This window comes from Pygoscelis adeliae, unplaced genomic scaffold, assembly GCF_000699105.1.
Source record: "Pygoscelis adeliae isolate BGI_AS28 unplaced genomic scaffold, ASM69910v1 Scaffold442, whole genome shotgun sequence".
Lineage (NCBI taxonomy): Eukaryota > Metazoa > Chordata > Aves > Sphenisciformes > Spheniscidae > Pygoscelis > Pygoscelis adeliae.
In genome coordinates, this window is record NW_008824191.1 from 176,741 (window position 1) to 201,175 (window position 24,435).

A 24,435-nucleotide genomic window follows, 5' to 3' on the forward strand; every position below is an offset into this window, starting at 1 on the left:
CTGAAAGAATCTTACTGCATACAAATAAGGTCTGTGATCATTAATTCGTGTTAACTACTTGTTAGAAGCTATAATGCTTTATCTGATCTCAAAATGTAGATAAATCCTTCAAGTTTTCTATGAGATCTCAGTCAAATTATGGAAATAATAGCTTATGGAGCCCAGCTCTCTGAAACTCACATATACATTAGAAAGTCATAGAAAATAGAACTGAAAAGGATTTAAAAAAGTTATTAGTCCATCTCTATGCAAGATAGTACTTTATTTAAAACATGGGTTTGAGGACTAAACTTAGTCCACTTAATGAAGATTGCATGCAGGGTAATTCTTGGCACAGTTGAGAGCAAAGTCCTATAGATGATAGTCAATCCTTGTGACAAGGACAGAAGTGTACGTTTGAGAAGGAGAACCCTAGAAGCCTGAAAACTCTCATTTAACAGTATAGGCTGTGGGCTTAAGGAGAGTCAGTGTTAGAAATTGTACAGGTGTTTGTGGGTAATTTTCTTCTCTGCAGTGGTAGATTTAAAGGTTGTGATTCAGCATATGGAAGATAGTCTGGACTGGATTTACATAACAAGCTGCTATTAAATTTGGTACTTTCTGATGAATGACCAGAGAGCTTTAAGTAAAAGCAGTAAGAGGATTGAATACTGCCTAACAAATTCAGATCTCTGAACCAGCTCACAGGAAGTCTCTTCCAGGTAGCTTTGGATATGTTTATATATTTAAATTATGTTCCCAGAACAGGCAGAGAAGACTTCTGGGAGTGGAGTTCCCTGCTAATCTTTCTCTAAGCTACATGAGTTTATTTTTATATTGAGAATAGAGATTGAAGACCTTGTCAGAGAGTGAAAAAGCACTTTAGATTTCTTAGATGGAATTCTTTGTATAAGGCTGTGTGCACAAGCGATTCACGTTGAGGGGACTGTGCTGGAGAGGAGGGGGCTGGCAGCTCCCCAGTCACATAATGGCCTGTGAGTTGGACTGGGTAAAAAAAAGTCCTGTGAGTTGTAGTGTGTTCAGCAGCGAGCTTCAGCCTTTTGTGACCCCACAGTAAAGCTGCTGAAGTTTTCTGAGTGCAATACCACAAAAGGCTGATAGATGTGGCCCACACACCTCAAAGAGAAGTTCATATTGCAGTCTGGATTCAGTTTGCTATTTGGCCTACATTTGTATAAAGCGCTAAAATGCTATAACAGATCCCAGCTTTGGGTAAATGTCTCATGTCCGTTCAGAGGCATGTGCCCAGCACTGATCTGAAGTTGATAAAATTAAATACATCTTCAGTAGTAAAAGACCCAGGAGGTTCACTCTGACTTTTTGGTAACAGGTTTGAGAACTGCCTTCTGCCAACATGGTGGCTGAGTGTTTCCTTTTAGCTGTGAATGTATTGTTTATTGACATTTTGGATATTTGTGCTGTAAGTTGAAAGTCTGTCACCTTTTGCGAATGCTGGTGATGCCAGTTATTAATGTAGTTGAAATAATAGTTAGTGATATCTAACTATCAGTAGTGAATGTATGTTGACAAAAAAAAAAGAGACAATCACAAAATTAAAACATAACGGTTGCTTAGTTGCCAGTGATTTTAATTTATTATATTTGTTTTATCAGGCAGACTGAAGCCCTACTAAGTAATGTGCAAAGTTGCTGCTGTACGGGAATATTACAATACAGAAAACAAGCATCAACAAAATAAGCATAGAGAAAAAATTAAAAGGGGATATGTAGGTCTTATTTGTGAATTGTTGAAGAACATTTTTATGGACACTGAGTATCCCCACAGTCAAAAAGGAAGACCCTGGAGGACGTCGGCCTGCTCTGTATTAATTTAAGAGTGCTGTTTGTGCTATGTGACTTTTTAATAGCTGTAAGGAGTTTTCCATGACTACGTTGTATTAATTAAAAGAGGCTTCTGGGGGAAAAAAAAGGCAGGAAATAACATGTAGCAATCAGACGCCTCTGAGGCAAGCATGTCAAAAGTCATTAATAACTAGGTCTAGTGCTAATCTATGTTTTCATCCATGAAGAAGAAATAAACAGAAAATCACTGCTGATAAAATGTTTTGATGAGACAAATATCTGGGAGGTGGTAAGAAATAGAACAATCAGATCAAAGAGCGATTTAGATCCCTTTGTAGCTGAGTACAAGGCATCACTCTGCGTTACAGCGTCCAAGTGTTTGTTCAAAGAAATTCAAGCCATGCATCCATACAGGGGGGAGCCCTATCTTGAGGAGCAATGATTTAAAAAAAAGCTTCACAACTGCAGTGGTGAAACCAAATTGCTGCACTGCATCAGAGATCCTTGGCTCTACAGAGAGGGGGGATTTGCAAAGGAACTGAGAGGCTGAAAGAGCCTTTTTTATTTAGTGCTGGAATGACCACCCTGGAAAGGCGTGCTCACTGCTGGTGACATGCCAAGGAAAAGGATGATAAAGTACGAAGGGTTCAAAAAAGAATGAAAGAATGATCTAAGAACAGGACGACTGACCTGGGAAACAAATTCAAGGAATTTGGTTTGTTCAGCTTGTCAAAGAAAAGCTTATTAGGTAGTTGGATTGCAGCCTGTTAACTCCCAATATTGGGAAAGCAGATCATGTAACAAGATGGTCTTTAACCTGCCAGACAAATGATGTAACAAGATCAAAGAAAAGCTGGAGCTACATGAATTGAGGCCAGACAAAGTGTGCCTTTTTAATAGCAGATGGGTAATTGAGAACAATTAATTTTGGCATGTGGTAAATTCTCAGCCTCTGGAAATTTTAAAATGTGGAAATTTTAAAGATGTGATATTTGTCTCTAAGTTTTGGTCTGTCACAGCCATGATTTTTTCATTTAAAACAAGAGTTAATGTAGAAAAATCTTCTATTCTTCATATCTTATAGTCTTCAGGAGCCTGATTTATTCACTCTTCTAACCTTTTTGGAGGCTGCTCTCTGCACTGTATCATGCTGGAGACTTTAAAGTTCATTTGCAAAACATCTGTATCCTCCTCCATGGTCTGACAGTCTTTGAAAAACCTCCCTGGTGGAATCGGTGTTAGAAATTTAAGCCATCATACATCCAGTTTATTTAAATAACTAATTGTGGTCAATTAAACATAAATTACAACACTTTAAAATCTGTTTTCCAAATACCAAATATCTCTTACCACACATACAGGCTCTGGGAGTGTAAAATTGACAGTACCTATTATATTGTCAATTCTGTTAGTAAATATAACCTAATAAGTATAATACATTAAGTGAATCATATGAAAGATTAATTTCAGTTGGTGACTTAATTACTGATTTGTAATTTAAATTCTGTAAGCTTTGCCTAATTTTTTCTAGCCTTATCTTTTAATTAATTTCATTTTAAATCAACTCATAACGTCATCTTTCGCTGGGGCATTTTGTTAAGCATGAAATAGTAAAGAGCTCTGTTGATGTGTTTTTGGAAAAAGATGTATTAAGAGATTTTATAGAGCCTGGGGATCAAAGGAGCTGCTCAGCCATCCTGTTGTGTCTCTGGTGCATTGCAGGCCATTAACTTCAATCCACTTACGTCTCTGTCTAGCCCAGTTAGTTTGATTAGTGCATTTTTATCCACAGGAGACTAAACGTTTGTGTGCCATAGAGTCTTACCTGTTTGATAAAGCCAGTCTGATGCCTTCCCTTTCTTAGCCTTGTCCTTGGAAATGGCTACATTTAAGCTACTGCGGGAATTCTTTTTTTAGCATTTGCACAACAGAAACCAAGCAGAGATGGGTTAACTCTCTTTGTTATTGATGTCAAGGTGATGGTGTCGTAATGAAAATCTGCTAAAAGACTTTCCACCCGTCTATACTGAGAGACCTCTTGACTCAGCAGGAGAAGATGATCAACAGATATTGAGGACAGGCAAAACAGCTCTACACACTCTTAACAGCATCATTTTATGCTCTATTTTAAAGATTCATTTTCTGAAATGCAAATGTTCTTATGCCCATGTCCTGTAAGCCAAACACTATTTGTTTGGTTTTTTATTTCCCATTCCTGCCAAATACTAAGGTTACATTATCATCATAGCTTGACTTTTCCATAGCAAAAGTGCTGGAATCAAGTCTACTTCTCACACTCTAGCCTAAGTAGAAAAAATATTGTCAGGGCCCTGGGGGCAGTAAAAGGCTCTAGTGGCCCTGACCACCCTCACCAGCATCACTTCTCAAGAGCAGTGGGATGAGCCCTGCCTGTCGAAGCCCCTGCACTGCTGGCTGCGTTGTCGTGTTTGGGTATCAGCTCCCCATCTCTTAAGGAGCAGCCAGTGATTCCTGCAACTAACCCCGACACATATTCTGTTCCCCTGATAACCCAATGTTTGGGTAGATAAATAGCCAAGCAAAATCTGGATAAAACACAAGCCAACATTACTTAGCCGTAATGTGTTTACTTATGCCAGATACTTAATTATTTTTCCATATTAACTTGTACTTCAAAGGACTTGGTTTTCTTCTGCTTGCTTTATTTTTCATTGCTAAAGCCTTGATATGGGCTACAAAGCAGATTTCCTAATCTGAGTGCTTTGAGTTCTATCTGAGAGATAACAGTAGCAAGTCTGAAGATCTGGCCTTGATTTAACTCTTTGCATTAGGACTTCAAGGATGAGATTCATTGACATGGGTAGATTCACAAAGGATAGGAATTTTGTAAAATCCTTTTACCTGACAATAATCCAGATTTATATGGCACTTTCTTCAGAGGAATTCCAGAGCCTCCACACAAGGGAAGACTAAATGAAGTGATTTGTTTAGCCTCCTTAGTGCTCCATAAGTATATCAGGGCTGAAAAATGCCAGGGAGGCATAAGAGCTGTTTAAGGCTACTGCAGGCACATATATTAGTTTAAGGGAGAGTTTGGTATGCTATGGATTTGCTCTGGTTGCCTGCCAGGAAAAGGCTCTCGATCCAGTGACCTGAGAGGTCTTTCCATTTTCTCTGTTTCTCAGATGCAACAGTGGCTGTGAAATCAGCCACACAAATAAAGATTGTGTGGCTTCAATCTTTAGCCACACAGCATTCATAAAGAATGCTGTTGACTCTGTAAGTTTTATTTATTGCCTAATGCATAGTTTACTATGGTTAATCATCTCAGTACTATTAAAGCTTAGAAGTGTTAAAATCCTTGGTAAGAAGAGCTATTGTTAATCTGTCATGACTATAGGAATGCAACCTCTGTAGTGAAGTGTTGCTGTTGAAAAACTCAATGATCATACAAATAATTTGTACAGAATTCCAGTATGATTTTTTAAAGTTAACTGTTGCAGGCTTAGATATGATCAGGTGATCTGCATTTTTCAGTTGCATTCAGAGTCTTTCAAGCTAAGGAGGCACCTTAATGGTGAATCCCTGTGTGGAGTCTGTAATTTGGCAAGCAGTTCCCTGGGAGTGAAAAAGGGGAATTTTGTGTGTTGAGGGGATTGCTTTAGAAAACATCCTTGTTTCTGTCCTGTGATGTGGAAGGCGCTGCAGGAATTCTTAATGAGCATGTTGCTGTGGGACTGAGATGTAGTGGATATACTGGCTTGAAATAAATTTTGATGTCTTTCAGCTGTGATGCTTAAGTACCCTCAAACATGCTGCTCCAATCAGTTTGTTTGGGTTAGATTACCTTATATTGTGACAATACTTTTGTGTCTGTGCACTGAGGTGGAATTATCTGTCTCCTCTAACTCAGATGGGGGAAAGATAAATCACTATATGTGAGGTCTGCAGAGCTTGTGGTCAGACCTTTTGTACAGACATTATGAGCAGTGCTGTGACTGTTGATACCACACTGGCCAGATGGACTAGTTATTGACCCAACTTCCACTTTCATGGCTTTATTTCTGAACTTAGTTACTTCCACACCAAAATGCTGGGCACTGTAGAAGAATCTATGCAGAGAATGTAAGTTGTACAGTACTGCTGTATGAATCACCGTGAGCAGTATGCATGTCAGTTAAACCCTGGAGTCACATTATAGTGCAGAAAACTATCGACACGAACACATAGCATAAAGCATGCAAAATTTCCTCTGTGTAACTCTGTCTTGTGGCTTCATCTGCCCCTTGCTGCACTGCATGGCATAGTCACCCTTAAAGGCAAGGCTGTACCTGTAAATAATTTTTGTTACAAACCACTATAGGCAAAATATCTCTCTATTTGTATGTAGTAACTTAACAAGTATATTAACTAATAGCTGTTTCTTTTGATAGATGGCCTTAAAGTAAAATAAGCTAGATTACTAAAGCAGTCTGTGGGACAGAATTTATGGAGAAAGGGAGTGATGGAATATATATGTCTTTGTCTATGATAAAAATAATGTATTTTAAATTGTTTTGGATGCAACATAAGGATTTATGATGTCTTCAGCAGAAAGCTATTTGACAAATTAAAGTGAGAAAACAGGAAGAACTAGAAGTAGAAAAGGTAATTCTAATAAGCATTGGGAGTTCATGTTTCAGGGAATAGGAAAAATTTCTTTGGTAGTTAGGAAATTTTTCCATGAGGATGGTATGGTAATGCCAAGTCTGATCATTCAGAGGTTGCAAGGCAGGCTCTCAAAATCATGAGATTATTACAAATGATAAGACTTGACTTCTTTTTTTTTGCCTCCTATGCTTTCAGGGTGGAATCTGTTTGGTGTTTTAAAACTTTCCTTTATTGCCATGAGGGCTAGCAATGTTTTGTTCTGAAACAAAGCAGAAGCAGAACTTGTGTTTAAATAATGAAGCTGAGGCTTGGAAAAAAACCTCCTGCTATTGCAGCACTCCTGATAAACTTGCAGGAATGGGCAGCCCTGGTGTGGCTCCTGCCTATTAGATGTCTTGCCCAGCTCTCTAAGCAGTGTGCCCTCATGAAGGCAGAGGCAGTGGTTCCCAAGTAAATGGACTTCTGTGATCCAAGAAAAATCCCAGTGGGTTCATGGCTGTGCAGATCTGATGACTTGCAACTTTTGCCATGTCACATGTCTTGTGAGACCAGCTCGCAGCTCTACTCTGATCCCTGGAATACAATAGCAAATCATCAGTAAGTCATGGATCCGGTCCAGCTTTGCTAGTTTGATGCTCCTTGCCATTCATTTGCTTCCTTCAGAGCATTTCAGTTTATCTGTAATGATTAGATTGCTGTTGTGGCTGAACTATTTATGATTTTTTTAATGTAACTTTCCAAATTTGGATTCCCACTGAGAAGAATGAATTAAGTTTTGCGAAGGAAAGTTTGAACTACATTTTCAGATTTGCAAAAGGGTTTTCAAGATTTCCAATCAAACCCCAAGCCCCACTGGGATCTCCCATACTTTAAAAGCATCAGAGCTTAGCTTCTTCCTATATGCCTCTTGTACTGCAGGATCTCTGACAGCCTCTAATCCTTCCAGACTTCACAGCATCCTCTGAAAATTGCAATTTCCTTTTCTTCTTTGAAACAAATTCTTATCATTGCTTGCATGTGATATTCCAGCTGACAGTATGTAGTCACAGCCTGAATACTAGGACTGTAATGCTGGTTCTTGAGTTGTGCCACAGTGTATAAATTATTTCAACTGGACTCTCAAGGTAGGTGCCACCAAAAGGAAATCTCAATTAATTTACAAATGACAGTCACTTGGGACTATGTTCAATGTTGACCACCAGCTGATTCACAATTTAACAAGCTATTGTTTTCCCAGTTTGAATTCTATTATTTCTTGAATCGTCAGTTTTCTCTAAGCCTCACTGGGTGCCATTTGCACTTTTACTTAACACATGTATTTACATAACTGTAGAATTAGTTAAGAGAAAGGAGGGAATGTGACTTCCAGCTGAACTGGAAAAAGAAGTTGTTGTCAGTTTGGGCAAACAGCTGCAGAACAGGAATTCTGAAAACCACATGTAATCACTGAGATAACTGGGCAATGAACGCTTACTGTCAGTTAGGATGATTACCACACCTTACTGGTATTTTCTGTGTTGGGTAGGAGAGGGCAATCAGACAATATCTAAAATGCCACTAGGTGTATTGTGATTTCATGCCTAGGCTTACCAGCATGTCTGGCTATGGAATTATACCAAATTTCTGTTCACCTAAAAAAGATCAGAATCAGCCCACTGTTTTCATTAGGAAGTTATTTGATGATTTCTGCCTTCTGCATTACAACATAAGCTGTTTTCTTGTTCTTTGGAAGGAACTATAAATTAGCACATCGGTTTGATTTTAATCTTTGGTTATTGCAGTGTTGGTTTCATACAAAAGTCAAAGTATGAAGTTAAAGAATGATATAAAATTAGGCTGGAGTGGACCTCCGGAAATCATTTCTCTATATCAGGACAGGCTTAATTCTGCCTAATGGCTTCTGGCAAATGTGTGTCATCTTTAAGACCAGTGTCTTAAAGCTCAAGAGGATGGGGGCTCTTATCTCTTAAGCAGCTTGTCCCAGCATTGTCAGATGCACTTGCTGGAGAAAAAACCTGCAAGCATGCACCTGACACCCCTTGCCAGAGGGTTTGTTACGTTTCCAAACCTGGAATTCCAAACCTCATGGCAGCAAGGACCCTTTAATTCCTGGTGCAGATGTGCATGCAGCTGGAAGCTCATCATAGACTGTGCCCTACCTGTATCCCTCTTTTTGGAGAGAGACTCCTGCAAGGGAACACCTGCCCAAAATAGGATTCTGTTGCATGAAAACATCCACAGAGAAACATGCACAGGTTAATGACTGGTCATGTATTTTGCTCCTGCTTGGGAGATTTTTGAAGTACAGAGTGCTGAGGAGGTAGGGCTCGTTCCCACCCCAAGGCCTGTCCCCTTCGTCGACTGGCAAAGAGAGGGCTGAGGGAGTACACAAAGGCTCTGAGGATGCTCCAGCACCCCTCCATTTGTGTGCTGTATAAAGACAGCACAGAACACCCAATGTATCCCCTGGAAACTATGTCAGCTCCTGTCAATCAGCTGTTTACAGCCTGGATCTGTGGGAATCCTGGCTTTGTTACAGGCAGAGTTGCTGGTGAAGGCATTTGGTGTAGTACCACATGTGTTAATGTTGGCTGGCATCACCTCTGTACTATAAATATCCCTATTGGATAGTGGCACAGCATTAATTCTTGCATGTTTTCATGCCAATTTTACTTGCTTTTCCTAATCAAATATTTACAAACAATCCCGCCGTGCTCTCTGGCATCATGAGGCGGCTCTCCGAAGGAAACCGTTAATTTTCTGCTGTATAGCATTGGCTGATTAGATGCTTTGTGGAGGAAGAACTGATATGAAAGCACAGAAATGAAAACAGCAATACTCCTGCCAAGCACTGTAGCCTGTTGCTACATGTTGCTTTTATTCATCAACTGGTTTTATTCATTTGTCTGAAGCAATGCTACTGAGTGAATCTTAGCAGAGAACTACGCAGACTGTGAAGCAGTGCTCAGGAGCACAGGAACTTGCCTTCCTTGCTGTCTTCTCTCTATACCCCTGCTCCCGACACCAGAGGTCAGCTTTCTACTGTTCATTTGAAGCCCTTTCTGCTCCAGCTATGGCATCTAGCCATTACAAAATACAAAGAAACCAATGAGAAGATCCAACTCTCCTCCAGGCCAAACATGGCTTTCAGGAAGGGTTAAGGTAGAAATACTTATGGGTTGGATGACCTGTATTGCACTTCACCCAGGAGAACTAATTTCTAGTTGCCCTTGCCTTCCATCCTGGTGCTGCAATTATCCATTTATTTTTTAGACTGACGTCAGAGCCAATGGATGTGAGGGCACCTCCACGATGACCTGGGATTGCAGAGGGGGAGGATCTCTGTTTTAGTTACTTAAATGGTCTCCGTTGCTCTGGTGTCTGAATTCCTTTCTGCCTTGACTGTCTGTGTCTTCCCAGATGAGATCAGGCAATGCTGCTTCCGTTCTTACTGATGAAAAAGCCAAGCCAAGGGACCCGCAGAAGACGGCATGTATCCAGAGCTGCATTCATCTCAGATCCTGTAGGGCAGTCCTAGAAAGAGAAGGCTCTATTCCAGCAATTCCCATAGAGGGGCAGTGACTCTAGAGGCATTTTTTTCAGAGATGTTATTCAACCTGGAGTGCTGCTTCTCCAGACTTGTGCCATCACACCATGATTCTGTTTTGGAGAGTCCCTAACTTGTCCCAAGTATCCCCTGCTCCTGCAAAAAGCAGGAAGCTTGCTAAGTCAGCTGTCTGTCTTTGCTGGCTAGTATCCAGAGAGCTGGGTCACCAGGCAGCTTTAAGGACCTAATCCTCCTTAGATTTCATTTAAGAACTGCTAATTGTATAGATTGAGTGTTACATGCATGCAATATCACCATCAGTACCCTAAGATGACAGTGCCATTTAAAATTATTGGTTTTTCAGCCAGATCAGCAAGCACAGGGTCACTGGGCTTAGAACACAGAGAAGGGAAGAAAAAATCAGCATTTTTAGCAGCAGCCCATGGTTAGATTGTTTTGTGTCAGTCATGAAACTGGACTTGAAAATATTCTCCTATCTTGACGTGCACTCTGAGAAAGAAAACTCCTAGCTAAATCTGGAAGAGCAGTTGCAGAAGTGCGTCTTAGGAGGTCTGACATGGGATGCTGTATGGATTCATGTACTAGAGAGTAGCGGGAGGGAGGAGGTGCTACTTCTGTGTATGATGCTGGTGAGACCTTTACTGGAATGTTGTATCCGGCTATTAACAGTTCAGTCTTCAACATGGATGTTAAAATTGAAAAAGGTTCAGAGACGAACAGCTTAACTTAGCTTATTAAGGAGTGATTTGATTAGTTTAAGTAGTGATTTGATTACTGTCTGTTAGTTACTTGAAGGGAAAGGAAGGAGATCTCTTATGGAACAGAACTCTTTCATGTTACTTTTTCATGGACAGAATCTAGCAACTGGAAGTAGAATTCAGAGATCTCAGAAAGCTGGAAATAAATTGAATTTTTAATGGTGGAAGTAATTAAGTAATTAAGCATAGGAACAAATACAGGATTTATTCATCACAACGATCTCCTTTCGCCTTAGAATTTATAAATCTGCGTTAGGCTCATTCCATCATTAATTCTAGCAATATGTAAGTTACTTTATAAGCTCCTGAAGTTAGATAGCTTGTTATTATTCTTAGGGAAGAATGGTACAAAGAAATTGTATAGGGCCCCATTAAAGGCTTTTTCTTCAAAGACTTTTCTCTTCTGTCTTTTGTTCTGGAGATGGGTGAGCACCATTTTTCAACAGAGCGGATCAGTAAAAAGCTGAAGAAAATCTATCATCTAATTTAATGTTTTCATTAGAGTTGAAATTTGTGAGACGTCAAAACTCTTCTTAGCTTACCTTTGTTTATTTGCTGCTGCAAAACAAAAACACATATTCTTCAGTATAACATTTTTCTCTGCTGATCCCCGCTTAAGGAACTCAATCATAGTTTTCAATTCTCCACTTCATGCTTGGTAATATTTGCTAGGCTGCCAAACTGTCAGAATATACGCAGGAATATCTGGACGTTAACCTCCACTGACTCATATTATAGGCCACTTCAGGTTAAGATTCTATCAGGAATACATTAAAAATTCTGGCTATTGAAGAATAAGTGCAGACCAAATTTTGAAGTTTTAGAAACTTCTAACACCAGAACAGTGTAAAAAAACTCTGCATGTTCTGTGGGGTTTTTTTTGTTGTTTGGTTGGTTTTGGTTTTTTAAATTATTTTGAGTGCTGCATGTTTTGTTGTCAAGGCTATCACTTTGCTGTAATACATGTGAGAGAGGGTAAAAGTGAGTTTTAGGATATTGTGGGATGAAGTCAATTAGAGAAGGCAGGAAAAAATTATTCAGGGATGCTTACATCTTTGTGTCAGTGAGGAATCTAAGTGGTGAATCATGTAACTAGCTTTGAGTTGTGTCTTCAGCAACTCTGCACTTCTGTTTTCCTGGCTATAAGATAAGGAGAATACAACTTTCCTGTGTGAAGAACTTAAGGCTTACTCTGTGTGTAAGACTGGATAATCTAGGTGTCCTTAATTTTTCAACATTATCACACTGGATTTAGATAATTGCTAAATTTTAGCAAGTGACTGCTCTTGGAAAGAGTCTCACCTGCCATAAAAGAAAGGGAGCAGGTATTGCTCCAAGGGCTATTGTCAACTCATTCAGCCCTGAGTTCTTCTCATCAGATTCCTCCAGGTATAAGAGAGCTGACTGCGATTCATTGGCATTCTCTAGCTCCTCCCATCAAATGGTGCCTGATGAAGTGGTTTCCAGCACTGCGTAAGAGATCTTCATAGAGGGACAGTTGTATCAGTTTTTTTACTGTTTGGTGAGTTCTTAAAAGAGAAGCCAGTACAGTAGATTCTCAAGATGCTGATGCTGTGGATGCCAGATTGTGGATGCCAAGGATTCTAAAGTCTGGAGATGTTTGGCTCACCCTTCCTGGGCACCCTTGGTGCTGTATGACTGTATCTTTGTGTGAAAGCTGTAAGACTGTGCTCAGAAGAACAGGATCACCCCAGCAAACCACTGAGAGCTGCTTTTCACATTGTAAGATGGTATTTGCTCTCTGAAGCATCTGAGTGTTTTGTTGTGTTCAGTTTCCCAGGCAGTTTAGCTTTGTCTTGGCCAGGGCCAGATGCAACCCCTTCATGTACAGGGGAGATGCCCAGGTGCACTCTCTTCCCCACCTTGGCTCACACAGGATAGGATAGTGATGCTCTGGAGCAGCACATGCTGTCCAGATGCTATGCAGTCCCAGGCTTCTTCCTCTGCTGCAGAGATGCTGGAGGGAAGCCAGACTGCCCAGCAGCAGCCTGGCTGGTGGGGACAGGAGATAATGGGCAGCTAAACTCCCCTTGAACTCCCACAGTGAATGCGTTGTGTTGACCAGACTTATAGTCTGGTTTGGTTTACGTAGGGTTGGCTTCCCAGAGCTGGGAGTCTACGAAGTTGGCTGTCACAAGAGAAAGGTGGAAGTTTCTTCTTATGTGTATAAATACCTGATGGGAGGGAATAACAAAAACAGTGCCGGACTCTTCACAGTGGTATCAAGTGAAAGGACAAAAGACAATGGACCTGAACTGAGATAGGGAAAAGTCCCTTTAAATGTAAGACAAAACTTCTTTACTGTGAGGGGGATTGAGCAATGGAACAGTATCTCCACAGCCTAGAGAGGTTGTGGAGATATCTCCTTGGAGATATTGAACACCTGACTCAACACAGTCCTAGGCATTGTGCTCTCTCTGACCCTGCTTTAAGCAGGGGGGATTGGACTAGATGATCTCCAGAGGTGCCTTCCAACCTCAGCTGTTCTGTGACTCTGTGATTCTTTTCTTTCTTTTTTATCCTTTATCCATCATAAGTGTGAGCCAAAATTTGGCCCATGGTTTGCATAGCTACTTGATGTTTTATGTGAGCCTTTTGGACCAGTACCATTCCGTCGTAACACCTAGCTGCTGTTCGGAAATTTCACTCTGAAGGATCCTCTCTCTTCTTGCCATAACTGCCTTTTTCCCCTCTGCCTTTGTTATCTGATCAAATATCATATATCTGCTTGAGATGCACAATATTTCATGTATTAAAAATAAAAGCAAGCAAAAAAAGTCAATTACTGTGAGAAGAACTGAATATCTGGTGTATATTCCAGTCTTACACAAAGAGGAATGCTGAAAGATACTGTCCAGATTTAACGATTGGTAGCTGGCTGCACAGGGGAGTGGGAGGAGGACCATTAGGGACCTGGGAGATGCTTAACCACAAATGAGTAGGGGCCTAGACAGTATTCTAGAAAAAATATCACTGTTTTTATGCCCTGTTTTTATACACTTCCCTAGGCATTTGATGTTAACCACTGCTGCAAATGGGACAGGGGCAGGTGTCTGAGCTGTAATGGCTGCTCTTAATATTCATTGTTTCTTGAAGTACATGCCTGTGCAAAATTGACTGCAGGTTGGCCTGTGTGTATAACTCTGCTTCTTCTTTGCTCCTAAATCAAATCTGGGTCTTCTACCAAATGTCCTCAGAAAAGTTCTCTGAGCTGCAGTATCATTTCTAATTGCCTCCTCCACAGTCTGGGCTGTATATGTCCAACTCATCAGGCATCTGTCTACTTTCAAGAGGCTGCAGCACTACCATAAAACTCTAACGTTCCTGTCCTTTAATTATGGAATACATAAGCATCTCCTGCAGTGTATGTATCCCCCTCAGAGCTCTTCAGGTCAGGAATACTGAGACGCTGGCAGCCTGGCTTGTTTGCAGTAACAGCAGGCTGGTGTGATTATCCAAAGGCAGCACATTTATAGATGTCCATTTGTTTCATGATCCTGGGGATTTCTGAAAGATGTGTCCCTCCTGGAAGCCACCCACTTGGCCACTTGATGGCACTCTTAAATATTTAGTTGGTTGCAAATGCTATCAAGTATGCCAGTTTTTTAGAACAGGGATAGAGGAAATAGAGCCTCAGGTGATAGTGAAACACTATCAAGGTTGCAGCTTAAACTGACCAAAACAAGAAAGGCAGGAGCAAGAGTTCAGCTGCTTGTGCCAACTGCTGCCAGATGTGTAACGGTAGGATTAGAACTTGTCCAGCTTCCCAGCTCCAGAGTGCTCTGCAGAGACAAGTGCTTCCTCCTGGGTGTCGGAGCCGGGAAGTGTCTTCTGCTCCCTGATTTCTGAGGAGCTATGGGAGTGAATTTTGCGAGACTGTTAGTCTGTCTAGCTGAGGGTAAAAACGTAAGTGCATCCCTGAAAACAGCAACAGGAGTGTTGCTTTTGACATTATTGATATCTGGAACTTTTATAGCCCTGTCAGTCACCCTTTTCCTCCCTCATCTGTGATGTGTATCCTCAGAAGTGCTGTGAGAAGTACAGAGAAGAAAGGATGAAGACCACATTAGTTGGTCTTTGCACAGCAGGGTCTGGAATACAAATCTCCCCATTGCTAGTCTTGTACCTTTATCATACAAGATAAAGACATGGACTCTCTCTCCATTTTATTTGAGTATCTTCAGAGTGTAAGTTAGCATTCATAACATATGGGCAGTTGCACAATTACTATTTAAATTGTAAAACCAAGCTCTTATGAATATCTTATTTAAAGAAGAAAATTTTTAAAAGAATTGTAGTGTCTGCTAGATCTATCATGCAAAACCATGTCTGATCAGAATGAGAAAACTCTGGTTTTACCTATAGCATTGCAAACTCAGCCCGGTTGCATATTCCTTCTCCTTTTGCAGTGCTCATCTACTCACCTTTATGTGAACCAGGGGAGAGCAGAGCTGCAAGCCAGATCCTCCTGCTGTTTTTAGGAAGGCGCCACATCTTTTCATCCTGTTCACACCTGTTCTTTTCTGCTTCTGAGCCTCTGCTCTTGCATGCACTGACAAACAGCACATTGTTCCAGGCATTTCCTAAATCTCTCGGTTTTGTTGGCCCCATTGACTGTGGTCTCTCTTGTGTTACTTTGCCAGACTGTATTTTAGAGTAAGATGCAAACATACCTGATAGCTCGTTTTCTTAAAGGCTGTTTGTACCTATCCATCCATGTTTCTGAGGTGTGTGTCTTGCCTCTGATATGTGCAGAGCCCACAGCAGTTACTAGGACTGTGACATGGCCTCAGGACGTGTATAAATTATAGCTTGCCTTGTCACCTGTCAATTTCATCTTTTCTAAAATGTCCAAAAGACTTAGTAATTCCGGTGTTTTCCCTCTCCTATCCAAACTGTTCTGTGCTTCCTAACTAGAGCCCCAGCTAATAACATTAACTTGATCAGGAGTACTAGGAATTAGTCCAGCAGCTGGTGAAAGGTGTCAAGCAGAATGTTGAATTTGACATTCAAATATCTGAATCAGCATAAACCAAAATGATCTACGATTTGCCTCCACTGCACTGATGGGCTTGCTCAGAGCTTGCAGATCTTGCAGTGTCAACACTGCTAACCGGAGGGTACGTATTTCCCTGGCATGGGAAGTGCCTGTGCTCGCTGAGTTCAGCCCAGCACAGGTGGTGTCAACAGGGGGGTTCAACTTCCACTGACAAATGTCAGAAAATAAATGCTGGTGGAGTTATCATCTAAGACAGTGTCTCAGCGGGGGTGCTGTTGGGATCCGTGGTGGCCCTGGAGCCTAGGCATTGTTTTCATTGGTCCTCTGGATGGAAATATAAACTCACAGCAGATGAAATGTGTGACTGATGAAAAGGCAGGTGGAGTTGTAAATCATGCTGGGAACAGGGCTGTTGTACAGTGATTAATCTTGTGGTAAGCTGGAATTATTCAAACCAAATGCATTTTAATGCAGCCAAATATGACATTATACCTCTCTAAACAAGGAGGAGTGCTGTGTTTTGGAAGGCAGCAACTCTAAAAAAAAAGGAAAAAAAAAAGGCTTTTGTGGATAAGCAATAAATTTGAGTTCCCAGTGTGATATTTTGGCAAGGAGGGCGAACATGATCCTGGAACGCAACCAGGGAGTCCTGAGTGGCAGCAGAGATATGATTTAAGCATTAGTGAGACTGATACTGGAATATTATGTTTGGTTCTGGAGCTAACATTTTTCAAAGTAAGCAGAAAACTATAGATAGTTTAGTGAAGAGCCCAAGTTGATTTGAGAGTTGGAGAAGATGCCCTAAAGGTGAAGAGAGGACAATATCCAGTTGAAATTTGGACTGCAAGTGAATTTTGTCTGCACTTGTCAGTACAAGTCCTAGGCTTGTGATGTCCTCCACATACCTGTGGAAAGTTTCTTAATATTCTACCCTTCTCCACATCTGTTGAGAAGTGGCTTTCTCTTTGCAGCTGTGAAGGCAACACTGACTGGTGTGGCAAAGCTCGTGTTGGCTCCCAGCTTTTTGCTGAACAGGCCTCTCTATACAAGACTGGTGAAAATAAATGGGATTTTTGAGTTCAGGCTGTGAAGGTTATCAAAAGTATGCTGAAAGGTGACTAGTGTTCACTTTTAAAGTATCTTAAAGAAGAGAAAGCACCAGATATGAAAGAAGTCCATCATCCAATCAAGATAAGCATAGTAAGAATTAACAGCGGGAAGCCAGATAAGTCAAATAAGGAATTAGGTGTAGCTTTTTAATCACTCAAAGTGATTAACATTGAAACAAACTGAAATGAAACAGTGGCTTCTCTGTCTCTTGAGATCTTCAAATGAAGTATACATATACTAGCCAAAAACAAGTTATTGGGCTCAAAACAGGATATACCAGTAACATTTATAAGCTGCGAAATAGAGGAGGCCAGCCTTTCCGGCCTTGAGCTATGAAGCAATGAATTCTCAAAACATTTTCTCTTCTGGGAAGGGACTGTTTTGAAAGTCCAGTGTTAGTCTTTTACCTGCCCACAGTGTGGTTCACAGCCAGATCCATAGTGATCAGGGCTTGTATCAACACAGCAATATACCTGTGTACTTGTGGGCATTTTAGTAAGTAGGAACAGAATGGGCATCAGTGATCCTACTTTAAATTTCTCAGGGATCCTGGGATGGGGCCACCTTGAGGAGAGCCCTGTGAAGTCCCAGTTCTGCTCCCTGTTTTTCCAGTTTGCTGTAGTGTCTTTGGCAGTCCCCTCCACTGCCCTTTCTCATTCCCTTGGCTGTAAAAAGGAGTGCTGTGGATACAGGTTTAAAGCACTCTGAAGTGCTATAAAACTTTCAGTTATTATTGTTAGTCCTCAGGAGCCTTTGAAAACACATTCAGCACATGCCCAAACTCTCTGAGCTCCTTGGAAAGATTTGTGCTTTCCTGATTTTTCTGAACTATTGGCATACAGTTAAGCTCGAAGTGCCAGCCATTTCCTTTCTTACAGCACACCCATTCTGCAACCGCAGCAAAGCATGGAGTTGGCAGAGCTATTTAAATAAGCCAGGAGAGAGTCTTGCTGAAGCAGCGCAAGCTCACCCAGCATGTTTCACAGCGGGTTAGATTAGCCTGTGCTAGGTGCCATGCTGCACAGGTTTTGCTCACTGATAGAAAAAAAAAGTATTGAGAATTCATTAATTTGTGACTTGCTCAGTCACCTGTCTGTGCCACGCAGGCTGTAGCACAGGCAAATTCTTACTCTGTGCTCAGGGTTTTGTAGACCTGGATAATAATTATAATTTGCTTGGAGAAATTTGCTGGCCTGCAGATAACCTTTTTTGTCCTCCATACTTTAAATATCTGAAAGGCAAGTAAACAGCTGAGCTATTTCTTTGGGTACCAAAATTTTTGTCTCTGAAACTGATCTCTTCTCCCCAGAGGAGATCGCCTAACAGAGTGTAAAGCACAGCCAGCCCCTTCCCTTGGCTTCTCAGAAATCCAAGCCTAAAGGATAGAGCCCCAGCCAGCAAGCTCATCAAAGCGTGGGCATATCTTAGGAAAGGAGAGTAGATGCACTTGTGCAGCTGTGATGCTCAGAAACATGCAGCTGTTCACAACCGTGCTTCTCCATCTTGCTTCTTTTTTTAGATGGGCTCTTGGGGGAGAAAGGACAGATTTTAAGCAGCAGTGGTTCCTTTTAGCATGGTGATGTCTTGGTCAGAGCCATATCAGCGAGAGAGCTGGCGGACTTGCTTTTTAGAAAGCCATGTATCACGGGACCTAAGATATAAGACTGCAGTGTTTTGGGTTTTAAATCCTCCAAAGAGAAGGTAATTTGCCAGTTTATCACACAAGAAACTGTAGCACTCGCTTCTTGTGTAGTAAAAATATCTACTTTGACTCATGACCATGGAGGGTCTCCACATTGAGATTTAGTATGTGAATGCAGGATTTACCCCAGGCATTGTACTTTCTAACTAACTTGAGGATACTGTTGTGTTAAGCATACTGGTTCAGCCACTAAGCATTTTGGAGGAAATGGAGGAAAACCATGCATGTCTTGTGGGTTTTTTGGTGAACCAACAGGGAAAGATGCAAATGAAAAAAATTTCTGTCCAACAAACAAAATACTTTGATCTGATATTGAACATTTGCTGATTCTTTTAAATTCAGCTAAGGAAAAATATAAATGAAAAATCTGTTAAAACAGACACTTAGTAAGCATCAGAACGAAACATTTAGATGTTTTTCAGATTTTTGTTTTGCATGAACTATTTGGTGATACCACAATGATATTCTGAGGTACTTTGCTACCACTAAATAGATATTTTTCTGAAAAGGGTTTGGGTTGAATCTGTCCAGCTTTAAATGCAAATGCAGATGAATATTTTAGACAGTGGTAATAGTTGGTTTGATACCTATTTCTGATTGCATGTGATGCTTACAGGCTCAGTTCTCCAGGTCTAGACCAGTAATCATGCTATCTGCATCTTTCATTAGCAAAACTTCTCTTCCCATATACACTTGTTACGTGTCAGGATCTGAAATTTAACCTCCACTCAGTTGATCACTGAGGATCGGTGCATGACATGCAATTCTTCCTCATTACAGCAAGAGTCCGTTCACTCTACTCTTCTTGCTGTGCTGCCTTGTGTCCTCCTGTAAAGTAGAACAACAACTCCTGCTGGCACTGACTGTCTGATATCTCTACTATCTCCAGCCCTTGTATCTCAGAAAAAGAGCCAGTTTGCACTTCGTGGGTCTGCATGGGGCAGATACTCTCTGCTCTTCCAGTGCATGCTGGTGCATCCATACGGTGCAGAGCAGCTGCCTCAGATCTGACTCTGCTGCTTTCACCTCCAGCAGTGGTGTAGCCCTTGTCAGCGCTTGGGTCTGCACCCTCTGCTTTGCTGTGTGCTCTGTGGTCTTCTAACACCATTTCAGTGAGCTGCCTGCATCCTGAGAGACCAGCTACACAGGATTTGGGGCACACTGCAGTGCCCTGCTAAGTTTTTACCGAAAACCACAAACCTTTCTCTTGAAAAGGCTATGCTTCAAAGCTATACCACAGATATGCTGCTGTGGGTATGTGCTGTCCCTGCCATTCTGGAACACTGGATATTGCTAATGAAAAAAGCCTTCTTTTTTCCTTTATTAAAGAACATGTTGGTATGTCACAGTTTAGTACTCTGGGTGAGAATTCACCCTTCATTGAAATGGATTTATATGCCTACTCTCAGAAGGTTATTGTTTTACTGGGATTTATGTGCCATGCTTCAGTGTTAATTGTGGATTATTCTCATCACTTTGCCTTTCATCAGAAATAGGCTGTACTTTAGCAATCATATTATCCAGACTTATGTGCAGTATTCACACATCTGTGATTTAACCCACATCCATGATATTTCATAACATAAAGGAGACAATGAGTAGGATTCAGCTCTTGGATTAAGACAGGTTTAACAGTCAGTAGAGCACTGGCCATTACAGTCATTATTTGGAGTCCAGAGAGTAAATCAGACCCAATACAGGGATCTTCTTTAAGGTGAGTTTTCTGCAGTGAAGAATTGATTGATCTCTACTGATAGTAGCAGGAGCTTAGACTCTGAGTGCACAGATAGCCACATGTAGACCTGCATTTGGGTGTCTTAATCTGCAAACTAAACCCCGTGTTTCACTCTGCCAGAGCTTCTTCCCAAGACTTTGCTTTTCCCCTGCCAGGCTAACCTCCAGGTGGAATCACTGAAGCTGCTGAGTTATTTTACCCAATAAAGGCCTGCTCCATCATCTTTAATTGAGGAATGTGGCTGGCCTATGATACTGCCAGATCAGCAGAGAGAGAAGCACCTCCAAAACCCAATTCAGATCTTTGGTGGCTGAATCACCCTCTGAAGGGGTGTCTCCTCTGCTGTGCAGGGAGCATGGGGGACAGCTCTCTGAGGCCCCTCAGCAGAGTGCCAACAGATAGAAAATGAATGTGCACCGCAGACTTTTTGGAAATATGCCTGGCTGGTCAGCACACTCCGGGAGAAATAAGAGCATGAAACAGGTTGAATTCAAAGGCTGTCTAACCTATTTAACTTCATAGTTCATTCTGCTGTGAGTCATTCCTGGTAGGTCATTTCCACAGCCTTCTCAAGTGTTTCATCCTTATCATGGCTGGACCTCAACTTAATACCAGTTCAATGACATTACTTGGCTAAGAACAAAGACAATTCTGTGAATTCATAGAACAGGGCAAATCTCTGATGGAGGAAGCAAGTTCACTTCCTTTTCAGCTAGAATTCTAGGAATAAGCTTCCACCGCTTCCAAAAAAGTATGTTAAAATATTATTTGGGTTCAGATATGTTTAAAATAATGCCAGTATTGGAATCTCACCTTTCTGCAAAATAAGGAAGCCATTTCCTCTGCCTGGCCCCAATGTACAGAGACCTGTGAAAATAGAATATTTCCACAATCCAAATACAAAGCAACAATAATTTTGTTGATGTCTGAGTTTCTTTACTGGTTCTTTGAATGTTCTCTATGTGGCCCTGATAAATTTGAGGTAAGCAATGTCTGTACCTGCATGCTGATTTGGGATCAGCTTGCTGCGAAGGAGAGTTCTCTGAAGTTAGTGTTGTCACTGGTGTACACATTTGTAGTGTGTCCTTGTCCTGCAGGCTTGTCAAAATGTTAAGAAAGGTAGGAAGCACTTTTAAAAGGAGATGGCTGTTCTGGAAATAGGATGTATACCAGGTATTTGAAGCACAGAAAGCAGTAAATTTGCTTCCCATATACTGTGTGCCCGAGGGCATTTGGCAGTAAGAAAAAGCACTTGGAGAGATGGCTAGAATATTCTCAGAGAGTGCATTGTTTTTGTAGATTAGGAAAGCTCCTTCTTTGCTTCTGGAGAGCTTATCAACATCAACAGCTTTTCTTCCCTTTTAAAAGAATTTGGAAATTATTTTTTAGATGAGCAAAAAACCTGATGATTGCAGAGACAGTCAGGACATGATAAAAAAAAACACAAAAGAAAGATGGTCCTATTGAGAATAGGGAGAGCTAATTTCAGGCAGTGCAAAGGAAAGTTGAAAGTAAATAGAAAAGAAAATGGAAAGTCTTCGCAAAAAAGAGCTTCTGTGCCAAGCAAGGAGGAGACGTTGGACATAAGCAGAAAATAAAGCTGTAGTGACTTGTGCATTGTACAGTTATGTGTAATGGCAGTGGATATGATGCTTTACAGATACTTCAATGAAATGCTTTTCTTTAAAGAAGCAGAGGAGGCTGTAAAATCAAATATTGCCAATACAGAAATTGAAATGCCACTACCCTTGGCTCAGCCTGCATGTCTGCAATGTTAGTGAAATCCTAGCCCAAAGAAAGAAATGTCCACAAGATTCTTTTTTCCTCTGCACTTTTCCTCCAAGGCTTCTCAAGTCTCTCTCCTAGACAAAACAGTAGTTTTTCTGCATAAGCACATTGTCCCCATGTCCTGGGGATGACATATCAATGGAGGAAAGGATGTTCAGATGTAGGCATACCAACCTGACCATTTGGTCCTGTGACTGATATCCTTCCCACATGACTTTGCATTCTGGTGGGTTTTAGGCATAGGTGAGTGCTGTCAGATTGTATGTCTCAATAGTAGAGGATCTTGGAGACTGATTTAACAGCAAAGCTCCTCCTTGTTTAGATGACTTCATGAAACAGGGCCAGGGCATGCTCCTGCTCTACACCATGAAGAACCCCTCCTTCCCAGAGTATGTCTTCAGCAGTGAGAGTGGCATCATGTGCCTGGACTTCCATAATGACCACCCCTACCTCATGGCAGTAGGCTTCTATGACGGCAACGTGGCCATCTACAACGTTAAGAAGGCAACCTCCCAGCCCAGCTACAGGAGTAATGCTAAGTCAGGAAAGCACACTGAGCCAGTGTGGCAGGTAAGGGTGCTTTTCCTTTCCTCTAACTGGGCTTTTAACTGGGCTGAGTTTGGGCACAGCAGGAAAGGTGCTATATGGGGAAAGATGTTGGTTTAATACATGTGTTAGCGATTGATTATTAAGTTGTATTTCAAGCTAATTTTGAAATATGCAGAAAGGCAAAGCAATTGCATGAATCCTTGGTCCTCAACAGAAATTAAACACGTGAGCAAAAATTTGCTATAAACAATTATTTTTCCTTAGTTTTCACTATCATAAATGACTGCTGTTTGGAGAAAAACTGATCTCCTCTGTATAGACCAGCATGCAATGTTATTTACATTCCAAATAAAAAATCACAGTGCAGCAAGTGATGAGCAGTGTGTAAAACATGTATATCAGCCCTAAAAGAGGGAGCTGTGTTGGGCACAATAAACCCAGGGGCAGCTGCCTGTGGAATTGGTTGCCACTGGGATTCAAGACACACTACCTTATAGTTGACCTTGAAGTATTCTAGTGAATTAAGAATTGTGATGTGCAGGTAATGCTCTTAAAGTAATGCCACTCTGGCATCTGTCACAACGAGTCACCAGATGGATGATATTGTGAAGGACTGGGGTGAATATGTTGCTACATCCAGCTAACTTTATAGTTATGTCTACAAGGTAGTCCGAGTTAAGACTGGAGCACTGGAAAGTATATGTGCTTCTGATCTCATTTGTAGCAGTAAAAGCGTGGCAGCACATATTTCAATGTGGTCTGTATGAGCCTGTTGAGGTGCAGGGGTGTGTATTTGGTTTGCTAGCCTGGGCTACAGGTGTTGCTGCCGTTAACTATTGCTGTTACCTGATTCAGGCTGCCTAATACAGTCATACATCTAGGCAGACTGTCAGTGTTCCTTGTACTTTGGTACATGCCATGCATGGATCGTCCCCCAGCCATGGCTCCTTGTTATTACATCTTCCCATAAAAGTCCGAGAAATCAGGGGATCCTGATGGGACTGCAGATGAATGTGGAATATGCCAAGAGCAAGGCTGGTGCTTGCTATAAACAGAGAGGTTATGCAAATGTAACATTTCAGAGGAGACCTGAATTTTATTTTTGCTGCTTCTCTGTCCAAAGCTTTTCTTTCCTCTAGCAAACAATTTTAGCTCTTCTTACAGGTTAACATGGTATCCCAGCCGTGGGTTGTTATCATAATACAATGTGTCAGGCATACACACACACACACATGCAGAGAACTCCAAGATTCTCGCATTGCCATTTAGGCTTCCAGTAAAAAACCCTGACAAAATAATAAGTCCTATGTGCAGCTTTTCATGGCCTTGCTGCGGAATGCTACACGAGGTCAACAGTTGTTATTGCACACTATAGATGTCAGAATCCCAGATTGTTTGTGCCCCAGATGATATTGGGAAGGGCAGCGCGTGCGTTAAGGGGTGTTATTAGAGGCCTCATCCCTACAGACCAGAAGCAGGTATGTTCAGCAGTAGAAGCAGTCTGTACAGGGTTTTTAGAGGTGGGTTTATGTGTACCACGTGGCAACAATGTGGCTCAGAGGTGGAAAAAATCATTAGGCACTCTAGGGAGATAGCTCTGAAAAGGAGAGAAACTACCTCATGGATATGGATAGATGTAGGTATGAGTAGCCTCTAGTTCCTGCTTGTTTATTTCCAAAGGTTGAGTGCTGAGAATCATTATTCTTAGTTTTCTTCTGCAATAAAGTACCAATATTTTTAGTAAACTTTACAGTTTTTGACTTGCTATACAAAA

The 24,435-nt window shown here is 41.3% G+C and overlaps 1 protein-coding gene across 1 annotated transcript in view; it reads left to right on the forward strand.

Annotated features, from left to right (window-relative positions):
* The window catches only part of DNAI1 (dynein, axonemal, intermediate chain 1), a 139,366-nt gene that overhangs the window by 37,385 nt on the left and 77,546 nt on the right, over positions 1-24,435 (forward strand). Inside the window, exon 13 of the mRNA XM_009334718.1 lies at positions 22,435-22,682. Coding sequence (XP_009332993.1) covers positions 22,435-22,682 — 248 coding nt within the window. The remainder of the gene's footprint in view (positions 1-22,434; positions 22,683-24,435) is intronic.